The sequence below is a fragment of the Sciurus carolinensis genome, chromosome 7 (assembly GCF_902686445.1).
Source record: "Sciurus carolinensis chromosome 7, mSciCar1.2, whole genome shotgun sequence".
NCBI classification, from domain to species: domain Eukaryota; kingdom Metazoa; phylum Chordata; class Mammalia; order Rodentia; family Sciuridae; genus Sciurus; species Sciurus carolinensis.
In genome coordinates this window covers 22,956,343-22,970,647 of record NC_062219.1, presented here as the reverse complement: position 1 = coordinate 22,970,647, position 14,305 = coordinate 22,956,343, and the positions used below count along the sequence as shown (strand labels likewise).

The 14,305-nt window shown below is 41.6% G+C and overlaps 1 protein-coding gene across 1 annotated transcript in view; it reads right to left on the bottom strand.

The window, feature by feature from the left end:
- Positions 1–1,563: 1,563 nt before the first annotated feature.
- Hivep2 (HIVEP zinc finger 2) overlaps positions 1,564–14,305 on the bottom strand; it is a 144,989-nt gene continuing 132,247 nt past the window's right edge. The window contains 3 exon segments of the mRNA XM_047559759.1: positions 1,564–4,029; positions 10,112–11,007; positions 11,767–11,868. Coding sequence (XP_047415715.1) covers positions 3,205–4,029; positions 10,112–11,007; positions 11,767–11,868 — 1,823 coding nt within the window. The 3' untranslated portion in view covers positions 1,564–3,204.

The window sequence follows — 14,305 nt, the reverse complement described above, 5'->3', positions numbered from 1 at the left end:
CAGCTTCTCTTTGTTCAGCGAAACTGTTACTTCTTTCAGCAGCCCTGCTGCATCTGTTTGGATTGTTGCTGTTTTTAATGTTCGTGAAAGTGATGTCACTTTGTCATTCACCTAGCTGGTCACCCTGCCTCTGTTTTCTCTCCCTCATACCCATTATCTTCACACGGTGGGAGTTTCTTCCCTAAAGAATAATAATTATAATAACATCAACAACCACAGTGACACTTCCTTGGCTCCCCACTTATTATAGTCTGGCTGTTCCTTTCTACCTTGATCATGTACCACACAGCTATGTGCCCCGGGAGCCCGTTCCATCTTGCTTTTTGTTTTTAATTTACTATTTCCCACATTCTGGATCATCTAATATGTGCTTTCCCACTTCTTTCATTTAATGCCCTCCCCACTAGAACATAAACTCCAGGAAGGCAAGGACTTCATCTGTTTTGTGCAGTACTGTGCACCTAGCATGCAGAACACTGTCCTAAGGTAGGTGATGAAAACTTGGCATGATGGAGCTGGTTAATATACTGTTCTAAGCCTGTGTTCCATGACTCTGGAATGAAGCCTCCCTCTTCCATCCTCAGCAGGGACGATTGCTCGCTTTGTGATTACAAAATGCCAAATGCACAATACTTCAGCACTGACGTTGTCTCTTACACACTTGCTCACGTAGGTGTCTCTCCTATTTACTTGAGCTCCTCTGTGGCAGGAATAGTCCCTGGTTGATTCTAAGAGTCCATTATCTATCGGTTCATAGGAGGCACACAAAACTCTGTGAATGAATGAGCGAACTCATGAGTGTTGGATTAGGCAAAGGAGGAAGCAAAGGGTGAGTTACCATGGCTGGAGATAGCCAGCACTCGTGTCAATGAGGACTAAGACACACAAATTGCCCTACCTCATCCAAATCAAGGATTCTTCTTGGGTAAAGAGATACTAGGCAGGCTGGTTGTGTTGACCTTTAATTCACCTTTGTAAAACATAGTTTAAAAAGTCAGTCTGACTCATAAAATGAAATAGGTAAGTTGTAAATCTACTAATTTGAGATTTTTGACCTTTGATGAGCTTCTGCTTTTCTTCATAAAAGGGTTCTATTCTTATAAAGAACTGTGATGTGTGGTGACTTTATGGTATATTTCAGGTTTGTTTTTGTTTTTACTTTAGTCTCCTCAGCAGAAAGAAAAAAAAAAAGAAAGAAAAAAGAGAAAAGGCAAGTTTTAACCAGGGGCATTTCAGATAAGTCTTCAAGATGAGAGGCAGAAAGGAAAATCATTTGCTTTATTCAGATATGATGTGTGCAGCTCAGGCCCAGGCTTAGGTTAGGTGTATCCGTTTCCAGAGCCCAAACCTTAGTGGCCACTATCTGTCCTACTCAGATGACCAATGGAAGCCAGTGACTTGCCTCTCACTTATTAAAAGCATCCGCACTCAGCATGCCACGGGGTGGGCGGAGCCTCACAATTAAAAGCACAGATGGTATGTCAGCAGCATCAAAATTCATTTAGAAACAAAACTGAGAAATTAAAATGTAAAACAACACATAAGAACTAGACACCTCGAGCATGTAATTGTACATTTATTTCTCTTTTTAAAGAACACTCCTTAATGTAATTCAATATACAAACTTGGTTTCACAGAATTATAATCCACTATGTAGCACAAAGGTAACCCAGATTGTGTGTGTGTGCACACACGTGTGCGTGTGTGTGCACGTTGCTGTACCCCTCCCCCTGCTCTGCTCTTTGGGACCTACGAAGGCTCTTCCCATCTTCAGCACTATTCCAAAGCCATTCTGAATGTTCTATACAACAGACATCATCCTCCCGCAGGTTATTTTTCCTTGAAATCTTATTTTCAACATTCCCCCTGAGATAGCCAGGAGTGTGACACTCTTCCCCTACACAAAGGGGAAGGTGACTTCCCCTAATGCAGATAGATGTTAACCCTGTTACCTTGTGGTCAGTCTGACCGGGAGAGATGGGGAGAGGTCTCCACGCCCTTCCCGGCTTCCACATACAACCCTCGGCGTCCAAGCGCAGGCCCTCTGCGTAGTCTTAGTTCAGTCACCATCCTGTGCAGCCAGGACCAGGGAGATCTCTAAGCCCAGGTCTCCTCCAAGGGCAGTGCACAGCACTGCCTGCCAAGCCACCGGGCCGGCCGATAACCAAGCTCTACAGTCCCATGTGCTTTGTCACTTTAATTTTTAAAGACACCCTAGCATAGGTCTGTGGCAACCTAGTGTCCAGCTGAGTTACATAAAATTGTACCAGTGATGCACTTGTACATATTTACATGGGGCGGAATGTTTTCCCATATTTTTAGATGAGTATATAGATCAACATGTTCACATAAGACCAAATACTTTTAATATTATTTATAACTGTTTTATAAAGCTTTGAAAAAACTCACAATAGCACATTGTTTACTTTAATGCTTTACGGTACTATCAGTTTAAAATCACAATCAGCACTTAAGTTATAGTCAATCCGGCAAACAAGAGACAAAAAAATTTACAAGAGTTAAGAACTGACTGATACATCCTTTATCTTTTTTTGTAACTAATGCATAAGTGCAGAATAAGATACTCTAGTTTAAATATCTTGTTTACAATGTACATTGTTGTTCTAGTTACGCAACAGTAAATCCCATGCTTCACATAGAAAAGCAATCCACAACATTTAAGAAAAAATGTACAATTTATGAAACAAAGTAAATAAATATTAGTATTACAGAATCAGAGCTGTACATAAAAGCTGTTCAGTTTTTATCATATAAAAATATGTTTTAGTGCAACCTCACATATATATTGATGCTGTTTTGCTTTACATCATTTAGATCCAAGTGTCCAAAAAAGGAAAGAAATTACATTTATTACAAAGCAGATACACAAATTCTAAAATATGTACAAATTACTGCTAAAAAATGCTTATAAGAATATAAGCAAAGTAAAGAAAAGGCACAAACATCTGTACAATTTTAAAAGTACCAGACCCAATAGGTTAATTTCAAATTTTGTTTTGGTCAGGCTCATGATGACTTGGTAATTTACCTAATTCTTTTGAAATAACAAAAGTATATATAATAGCAAACTACTGTAACTTAGGACAGGCATGCTATAAACTCGATTATCTCTATTTCTAGAAAAACAAAACAAAAACAAAAAAGGGGGCCAATGTGGAAATGAAAGTCTCCATGCATCTTAGATCAATGTAGCTGACTCTTCCCTGATGAGGGCTCGTGGCCTTCGTCTGTGCTTGAAGAGAACTCCTTGCTGCTCTGAAAGTCCACCTGTTTCTCATCCACAGGACTCTGGCTGTGAAACGTGGAGTGAGCCAATGAAGTCTGTGAAGTACCAAAACTGTCCTTTTCACCATCATGCAAGTCTGGGTGGGCGGCTGAGGTACAGGGCTGACCTGGCTCAGGCCCGCTAAAGTGTCTAATGCCAACGTGTGCACTTTCCAAGGGTTTCTGGAGGGGCTCCTGCACCCGGACTGGCTGATCAGCCCCAAGCAGAGCAGCCTCTTCGGTGGCAATCCGGAGAGAGGCAATGGCTTTTGTACAAGTCTGTATGTTTTCCTCCTGTTCCCTCTCTGTTGCATTTAGGCTGTCTTCCGAAGTGCTTTGTTTCATCAGTAGCCGAGGAGAGGAGGGAGTGCTCGGTAGACCAGATGACTGCAAAATGTGAGGCGCTCGCTTCTCCTGCTGCCTGGAGAGAGCATAGGGATCCTTGGGGAAGGGCTCCCCGGGCGCCCCTTTCTTCTCCCCAGGGCCCTCCATTGGCAGAGGCAATGTGGGTGGAGGATGTAAACCGGAAAGGGCCGGCGGCATGGAGTGGACCATTTGGATCCCACCAACTGGCACCATGGGGATAGGAGCTCGCACTTGCTGCTGAGAGTGGAGTGGAAGATGACTGAAGACATAGTCAGTAGGACCCTCAGGGAAAAGGCTGGAGCCTTGATGTTCATAAGCACCTTCTTGGTCTCCATAGAGACTGAAGTAAGGAACCTGAGGTAATCCTCTTCTCAAGTTCTGCACAGGAAAACAAAGAGCACACAATTCACATCCTACCACTCTCCCTTCTTGGGTCAAGCTTATACCTCCTTTCCTCCCTCCCAGGTCAATGCACTACCTTTATCAACTTCTCATTTCTCAAAACAAAACAGATTTCTACTTCTAGACCCTGAAAGAAGGTGTCAGCCTGTGAAAAGTTACTTCTGTTTTTCAACAGTAAGGTGACAAAGCATTCAGTATTTTCCACTGGGTACAGAGACACACTTTAGCTCTGTTTTCTTCATAAGAGAGAATGAAAAGAAAACAATGAATAATCACCAGGAACAAAAAAGTTTACCAAGCAAAAAACACTAATAAACAGTTTTAAATTCAACAGGAAATAAAAAGAGTGCCATCTGTTTGTACATTGAGTTGATTTTAAGATTTGTCTTAGGGTTGATGTGTATGATTAAGAGTTAAAAGCCTGAAAATTGGCCTTTTAAAAAAGTTTTCCACAAAAAGGATGACAAGACTGTGGGTAGGACTCAGACAGCTTCCTCCAGCGAGCAAGGCATTGGTCTAAAGGACTAAACTCCTGCTCAAGGGCTGTTCAGGGGCCAGCCTCTGCAAAAATAGCCTTCCCAAATCAAGACTATTTAAGTCTTACATCACTGCCAGTTCTATAAGAAAACTATGCATCCAAGAGGTTAACACTAAATATTTCAGATAGTTAACAATTTATACTCAAATACATAGCTGGGAACCAAAGATGATTGTGTCTTAAATCCTTTGTTGATGTTATTTTCACTTAAATGTCTTCTTGGGATTTAATGAATTAAAGATAGTTAAAATTTGGGGCCCAAATTCCAGATTTCCTCTTCTCAGTCCTGCAAATGAAGAATTTATTTTCTACATTTGTTTCTGTAGCTAAGTACAGCTCAGTCTGTCATATTATCAGGTTTTAATGAGATTATCAGATATTAATTACTATGATTCATTCTGTTAATGGACTGTCATTTAAAAGGGGGCTCTGTTGTTTATTTTGAGAACTGAAGGTAGACAGACATAAACTTGTCAAATATGGTACTAATGCAGGAGAGAGATCAAAATTCTAATTCATTTCACGGAAGCTTTGTTCTAAAACTCAAGGTATGCTCTATACCATTAAGGACTCAACTAGTTCTATTTAGATTGTAAGATGGGACCAGGAACTATAAATTATGCATTATCTCCCCAACTCTGTGCCATGCTTGGCATTTAGCCTGCTCTGGGTTACACCTTTTTCAAGCTAGAAACAAATGACTTATTCTGGAAATGCAGGTGAAATGGTGTAATCATCAACCCTGTAATCACCAGGACCTCATAAGCTATGAAAGGTGGGAATTTTACGGTACAAGAAAGAATCATTTAAATGCAAATACACACAAAATCTCTCTTGCATTTGCTCTGGTCTCCTTCACTGAACAACAGTTAAGGTAGGAGAAACTTTAATACCTGTGATAATAATCTGTGAAGATAATGAAATGAATTTTCTTTTAATCACAGTTTCCACAGATTTAAAGTTTAAAATAAAGTGGAGCAGGGTTGCTTTTCCATTTTGCTTTCGGGTGCTCTTCTGTGTCATCCACTGCACATGCCTTGTCAGAGGGCAGAACTGGAGGCCCTGGGGAAGCTGGCAGAGGCCAGTGGGGGATAAGTGCCGTTCCCCCAAACTGTCTGAGATCCCAGCTCCAGCTCACCAAGGGAGTGATGGTCTGTGTCATCTCAGACTAGAATTCACTCAATGCTCTAAATCCAATAAGATCTTGTCTTAACAATAAAAGGTTCAGGGGCTGGGGATATAGCTCAGTTGGTAGAGTGCCTGCCTTGCAAGCACAAGGCCCTGGGTTCAAATCCCCAGCGCCACAAAATAAATAAATAAATAAAGGTTCACATCAGATCTGCCCTGATCAGAAATGGAATGACAACCATAGAAGTGAGTGTACGTGTAATTTCCACCACATCACCTCTCCCTTGCTCCACAGGGTGTCTGGCACTTCCACCCATCCTTCTCTTCTCATGTAACTCTCCTGCACCCTCCAAACAAATTAGCATAATGTATGTTTTTCTTTACTTTGGTTTTTAACTCTGCAATCCTATTGCTTTGTAATTCAGACATTATCACAATGTAGAGTACAAACTCCGGTCCTACTTAAACATCAGTAAGAAAGATCCTGTCATGGAAAACTGAATATTGAATTCAACTGTGGATTACGTTAGGGGTGTGTGTGTATGTGTGTATGTGTGTGTGTGTGTGTGTGTGTGTGTGCACACACATGTAGGTATGTATATCATAGGCCTATAGTACATACAGCTTTATCACCTATTTCCCCTGCACCTCATATACTACGTCACTCATCTTTTCTACAGGGTGTCAATAGGTCCCTCTGGAAGACTAGGAAGGAAATAGAAGAGCAAGAGTCCTGGGGCAGCAGTGAGCAGGAGGGTACCTCATGCAAATGCAAAAGGAGGGGTGACTGATCTGTGTTGGGTCACTGGTCAGGGACTGCAGGGAAGTGGCCTTGGCTTGAAACCTGCCAATGTCCTGAAGTGATAACAGCAGAGGGCTGTCAGCTCACTTCATCCCTTACAGCTAAATGGCATGTTCTTCCGGGAACAGATATCTACACAGTCCACTTCCCTGGCTGCCACAGACAGATTTATAACCGTGACCAAGAGGTGAAGTGACTTGCCCAAGGTCACACAGACCATGAGAGAGAGACTGAATGGTGACGGTTTCACTGCACACAATGTTCATCTGCATCACACACTTTTTCTTCCTTTCATTCTCTTTCTTGCCTTCCTTCTTTCTTTTTCCCTCCCTCCCTCCTTCTTCCTTTTTTTCTTTCCTTAATTTATCTACCAAAACTTAAGGATGGAAAAGGAAATGTATTTGATTAAAAAAAAAAAAAGTTAAGGTGAAACTATAACATTATTCCATCTTGGAGTCACACATAATAGATTCTCAAAAATATTTACTGAGGGGCTGGGGAGATAGCTCAGTTGGTAGAGTGCTTGCCTTGCAAGCACAAGGCCCTGGGTTCGATTCCCCAGCACCGCCCCAAAAAAAAAAAATTTACTGAATGAATGCATAAAAGACCCTTCACTTTGAATCCCACTTCTCTAAAAATAAAGACAAACCAGAAGGAGTTAGGGCAAAAATGGCAGGGTGGTAGCAATCTCAGTGGCATGTCTTGTGTCTTCTGAATCTGCTCCCTAGGTCTGTAAGCCCAGACTAAGCCAGAATCAGCATGACACCCTGGGCTCCCAGGTCCCTTTGCACCACCGCCACTACCCCTCAAGGCTTCTAGCAATGTTAAGCAAAAGAAAAGGCATTGCTAACAGAATGTGCATCAAAGAGGATTATTTTTTGTATCATTCTTATTTGATATTTCATAATTATGAGAGGATGAAGCCTTCATCTAACATAGCAATCAGGAGAAATGCTTCTCGTGGTACTGCCAGGTCTGTGTTGCTCTGACCACAGGAACCTTGTTCACACAGCAGAGAAAGGTGAAAGTCTTCCTCTGTCCCTAAAAAGAGTGTGAGAAAGCATAAAATGGGAAATTCTGGGGACCGCTATCTCTGCTTGATGGAGGATTCTCAGGTCTGTCTATTCCCTCATTGTAAGATACAATCCATGCTTATATAAATATATCAAAATAGATTCTACAGTCATGTACAACCAAAAAAATTTTTTTTAAAAGAATGAGGTTATAAGGGTGGGGCTTTCATGATTGTATCAGTGACTTTATAAGAAGAGGAAGAAAGACCTGGGTTAGTAAGCATGCTCCATCTCACCATGTAACATCCTCTGCCACGCTGTATTGCAGCAAGAAGGGCCTCACCAGGTGCTGAGCAGACCCTGCCACCTTGCCCTTGGACCTCCATGCTTCCAGAACCAGAAGCTGAATAAACCTCTGTTCTTTGCAAATTACCCAGTCTGTGATATTGAGTCAGAGCAGCAGAAAATAGACTAAGAGAGCTTACAAAATTGGAAATCCTGTGTCCTTCTTTCCTGTCTTTTTTATATGATAGTTTTATCACATAAAACTCTTATTTGATTATATTCACCATCAAGGTTTTCCTTGCCTGCTTCGTATGCTTGGCTTTACATCCTTGTGACACCCAGTTTTATATCTCTGGGTCCATGCCCCAAGACTGATAATCTTATGAATCCAAAGAATATTTTTCTCCTAATCTTCTTCATCTCGATAAATGTATCACTAACTGTGCACACACACACACAAGCAGCAGGCTATCCATCTTTGAAGAGAAGTAACTAGGCAACAGACCAAGCCTTCATCAATGGTCAAGTTTAACAACTCTACTTACTATTCAGGTGAGTTGCTCAAAAAAAATGAAGTAAAAGAAACAAATACTGAAAATCTGGGTCAAACTCAGCAACAAATAAAACCAATCTCCCTCCAACAACAACTTTTTGAGCATATATTTAAAAATCAGATGCATTTCCTTGCTCCACTCCTTCAATTCCTTTGCCTGAGTTGATTGTGGGTTGCCTTTTTTTTTTTTTTTTTATAACCACAGCATGGTTGCACTACCAGCTTGCTTTTTATGACTGCAGTTCACTAAATATGCTCCACAGCCTTCCACAGGCATGGTCTCAATGCACCTGGCTGATGCTGGAACAAGAGCAGCGGGGATGGAGGACAAAGCTCCTCCACTGCACCCTGCCAGCAGGATTGTGTCTCTATCAGAGACAGCATTTGACACCCGCCCCAGACCTGCCATCCCACAATGCAAGGGATTTACTGCTCTCTATTCATGCCGCAGTGGCATAAACGGAAGAAAATCCCTCCTTTCCACTTTTGCCAAGACAAAAAACCTGTAGAAATGTAGCTCTTTTTCTTAGCTTGCTAATTTATGGGCTTGGCAAATAAATGACTTCCTGATGGCTGTGCATGTCTCTGCAGGATTTGTACCAGGAAGAAGATGGTACTCAGGCTTTGACAAGAGGTTGTTGGCGATGGGGGGAGTGGAATGCAGCAGGGAGCTTTCCTAGAGTTTAAAAATGACAACCTGAGCTTGTGTTATGATTCAGGGTGGCAGAAAGTGAAGACGGGGAGGGAACTGGCCACCAGGGCAGGGATGAGATGAGCAGGGTGTTGGCAGGGCTTTCATTGGCTGGGAAGAAGAGTGCTGATGCTCAGGAGAGAAAACTCGAGCCAAGAGTACAAGAGAGAGTAGAGACCAGGAAACTAAAAACATGCTTAAAGCAAAAAAAAAAAAAAAAATGTCTCCACATCTCTGTCTATGCTGAGTTCATTTTCATATCCTTCACAGAACAGAAAGAGACATCACTGTCTGCCAAGCCAGGGAACCAGGCAGAAGAGGAGCTTATCTGTGGATTTGCATTAAACCAGCTGCTTAAATGTAGTCTGTGACCCCTGCTGCTGTTCCTTAATTTATAATAAGGGCCTGTGCTAGAAGTTTTCAAACATTCTCCCTTGGCGCTCCTGACTTCCCATTCTCTTGGGCCTGTGCTCTCACTCAGCAAGTGCACCCAGTGGGGTTAACAGCAAGAAAAGCAGAAATGTTCATGCCCTTGCTTTGTAATCATAAGGTGTATGTCACTCTCTCCTCGCCGGTGGCTGGCCAGTTTCACATGTCCACTCCTACCCGGCAAGGTAAAGAGTATATTAGAAAATAATGTTGAAAGCCAGGTATAATGGCAAATCAGAGTTCTTATCTGGTGGAGAGTGCAGATCACTGACACCTACGAGTCCCTCTGAGTGTCTGGTTACGCAGTCAGCCATTCCAACGGCTTCACCTTTTTTACTCAGGAAAAGGTTTCAGCTCGTGTCTCTAGTTAGTTAAGCTTAGGAAGCCTTGAAAAGGCCTCACCTGTTCCCAGCTGGAAATGCACTACTGCTGTGATGCAATACTGCGCTTGGAGTAAAGCCACAGCCAGGTTACTGACAAGAGCTGTGGCAAAAATGTCTTCTGCTATTCTCAGCAACTAAGTCCACACCATGGTACAATAAATGCCATGCTAGCACATCATCCAGAGTCTCCACTGCGCTGCAACTTGTATTAGAAAGAGAAAGCAAGATATACTTACAGGAGGCCCCAATACAATTGGCTCTGCTTGCAAATACTGCCCCATGGATAATGGCGGGTTATGGTATAAAGCCCTTCTGGGAGATGGTGCTCTTATGGTGGTCATGTATCTTCTCTCTCTTCTGGGAGACAGGTCTCTTCTTGCTGTGATGTCTTTCCCAGGAGAGAGTGGCCTCCTGGGGGACAGATGCCTTCTTGGTGAAACATCTCTTTGGGACATCTCTCTCCTCAATGCGGCTTCCTTTCTTGGTGACAGATGTCTCATGGGTGACAGGTCTCTCCTGGGTGATAAATGTCTTCTGGGTGATAAATCTCCTTTGGGTATCAGATACCTCTTTGGTGAGTTATCTCGACAGGGGGAAGAATCATAGCCTGGTGAGGAATGGCGACTGGAAGGGGAGAAGTCCCTTGGGGAGGAACTCGGCTCTGAAGACAGCACGCACTCCTCGTCCATAGAACTCGGGATGTCTAGCCTGTCCTTGTCTGCTTCCGAGTCTGTACTTTTGCTCTGGAATAGCCTCTGATATTCTGTCATCTGGGTATCTTCACAGGAGTCACTGGGGGTCATGAGCTGAGTCACCTGAATACTGGGCAAAGTAACCAAATAGCTGATCAGTGAAGAATGCCCCAGGGAGCTATCCGAAGGCACCCCGTGGGGCGCTGCGCCCACATTCACAGGCAAGGAGGAGAATCGAGGAGGCTGAGGACTGGTGCTTCTTGATCTTGTTTTTGGTGTCAAATCTCCCTGGTCATCGAAGTCATCATCATCTTCATCATCGTCATCATTATCATCTCCATCCTCACCATCCGATTCCTCGGCATCTGAGAACTGGTGATCGGTTGAAATGCTGGACATGCTATGCTTCTCAGCTGTTTTGTGCAAATCTTCCATATTTTCTGAAACATTTAAACAAAGACATCAGAGGTCAAGACCCACATGACAAAGTTCGGAGCTTATTTCTTCCTTTCTAAAAGCTTTGCTTAGCCCTCTGGTCACCAGAGACAGTGATGTCTCTGCGCTCCTCTGACTCACTGGGCTCTGGTCTTTCTATGTATCAGTTTGGTTTCATTCTCACCCTATGATCAGGACTCCTAAGCAGGACTTATAGCTCAGACATCATTCTGCCCATAGAAAACCCTCAACAAATGGGTACAGATACGTTGTTACTGATGATGCCAAAGGACAAGAAGAACAACCTGTCCCTCCAGGTTCAGGTACAAACTTTCAGACACGTGGTGCATCTCAGGAGGCTTCACCCAACCCCAGGTTCCCTATTGAGGTTGATGGATTTTTTTCCACTAGATTTTCTCTTAATAGGAATAACAACACATTGCTTTTCGAATTTTCCAAAATGCATGATAACATTTAAATCCCTATCACAAAATCATCTGCATTATACATGCTTCAGAGTTCTAGACAGAACTATGTTCACAGTAAGACCTTTTGTTTCTTCCTCAAGAGTCACAACTGAAATGCTTTTATTTCTCCTTGGCAGGTTTTAAGCAATTCAATATGTCATATTTGTTTTCTATCTTTAGCGTTCAATAAAATGAAATGCAATCATTTTTTTTAAATGTCTAAACTTACTTTACCACTTGAGTCCTAGAGCTTCAGTGTGCACAGTGAGGGGATCAGTCAGTTCAACTACAACATACCTGCTTCTTCAGTTTCTGTATCATCCACTGATGTCATTGAGACTCCCAACTCCAGGCATTTTTTCATGTGTGCTTTAGATTTCATATGTTTTGTTAGGTTACCTAAAAACACAGCCAAACAAAGAAAGAAACTGATTGGTTACCAAAATGTAATGATCATTCCAAAATGCAACATGAAATGAACTTATTTGGGAGAATACAGATTTGTTTCTATTGATTACCCCTTGCTTCAACCTTCAGAACAATTGGATTTCTGAAGATACCAGTCCCCGAAAGCTTTGGCCCAATCTCAGGTTTTGTTTATCCTAAAAGATGAATGGAAATTCAGGGTCACATCCTCTCAAGAGTAGCAAGACTGGGTTTCTGAGACTTTCCTTCCTGAAAAGGGAGGGATCTAACTCCTACTAAAAAGGCCAGGGTCCCAGGACTCCACAGGTGTGGACATAAGTTGGGTCAAACAGGTGGGAAAAACCTCAAGAAGGAAATATACTCAACACATTGAACAGACCCCAGACCTTTTGGCACTGATGGACTTATAGGTTAACCTCCAAAGATCTTCACCAGTCATAAGAAAAAACACACAAACTGTTATGACAGGCAACCATGTAGATGGATTCAAAGGTCCATAGATCTGCTTAGCTAACTCTTACAGGGAGCATTAACTTAGCACCATTCTGGCTGGCGTATGTTAGCGAACTTTACGACAGCAGTTTCTGAACTTCTGGAGCAGTAGCTTACCCTTTTTTATTTAGATTGGATTTCCACCATTCTAGGAAAAAAGAAGCGTTTCATATTGAATATGCTATAATGATGACATATATAATTATGTGTCTACATATTTAAATGTATATGTATGTATATACATACCTATATCGCTATCTCTTTAGATTTACATAATTACTAGAGGGAACATGAGAACATTTGAAAAACATTGATCCAATCACTCTTGACCCAAGATCTATGGAAGAAAAATAATAAATACATACACACACATACACACTCACACAAACATACACACACACGAATGTAATATATACAATGATATACCATGCAACTTATCAAAATAGATCCAGGAACCAATTCAGTTTTAAGGAGTATTTACGTCCACTTTGATGAAAATGGCTATATTATTATCTGTGCCTTTTGATAATGCATTAGCAATGTACCAACAAATGCTTTATTTTTAAGAGCAGGCTCCCTGAAATCTAGGTGGAAACTCACATTGATGAAATAGTTTGTCCCCTTTATGGTAGTTTTTAGCTTACTATTAACATTATGTCACAATTCTAAACTGGCATACCATGTTTACTATTTTACTTATTTTATTATCTACATGTTGCTTACATGCCTATGAATTTTATGTACAATTTTGATAACTCCAAACACAGAAATATTTCCAGGCCCCCATTGCTCTTCTTATCAAAAACATTATTTCTACAATTTTTAAAGAGCTCCAAACTTTAACAGACATTTCAATTCCTAAACCTGTAAATTAATTAAATTAATGGAAATCATCAGTATCTGCCAGAGGACAAGTATACCAGGTGTGTTTTTAGTTGTGGATGCTAAACGTGTTGAGATGACTTACAGTCATCCCTCTCCATCTATGAATTCCACCACCCAACAAGGATCAAGAATATTCAGAAAAAGAAATTGTATCTATACTGAACATGTATGAACTTTCTTCTTATCACTATTCCCTATACTATATAATAAAATAAAAGTTTACATGGCATCTACATTACATTAGGTATTATAAGTAATCTGTAAGTGATTTAAAGTATACAGGAAGATGTGCATAAGTTACATGCAAATATAATACCATTTTAACTTTATATAAGGGATGAGCATTCTTGGAGGTTAGTATCTGTGGGGGTCCTAGAATCAATCCCCCACAGATGCTGAGATGGCTGTATTTAGATTTAATGTGTCTCTCTTCTACTATAGTTTCCTCTCCATGCATTCCAAGGAGGTACTAGAGTTTTGGGCTCCCTTCTGCAGAGCAAGATCACAGCTAGAAATAGGAATCTGACATAATCCCACCCGTGCTTTGGTTTGCTGAAGTCATGAACTTCTGAAGGAGTGGATTAGGGCAGGAGGGGGAAAGAGAGTGGCAGAGGCAAGGGGAAGGGACTGTCCCTACAACTGGGATGCATCTGTGTTCAGACAACAATGACAGCGATGACAACATGGTTTGGAAAACAGGCCCTTCAGATGGAGGTAAAAAATGGTGGGGTTTCCCAGGCTGTTTTACTCAACTCTAAGGTTCTGAGACATTTGCACACTCCCAAAGGGTGATAAGGAAACTCCATTCGTGACCAGAAATAAATCATTTCTTGCTAAAATTCTGGGATGAGAGTTCAGAGCCAGATTTAATTTGATGTTTTGAAATATCTAGAAATGTGTCACTTCTTCATCCAGTTTTCACACAACTAATGTATGCCTGTGACAACTCATATGCCCAATGAAGACATGTCATTTGCAATGTCTAGTGAACTTGGAGGATGTCCCCAAATTAATGTTTTCATTTTCTTATGTC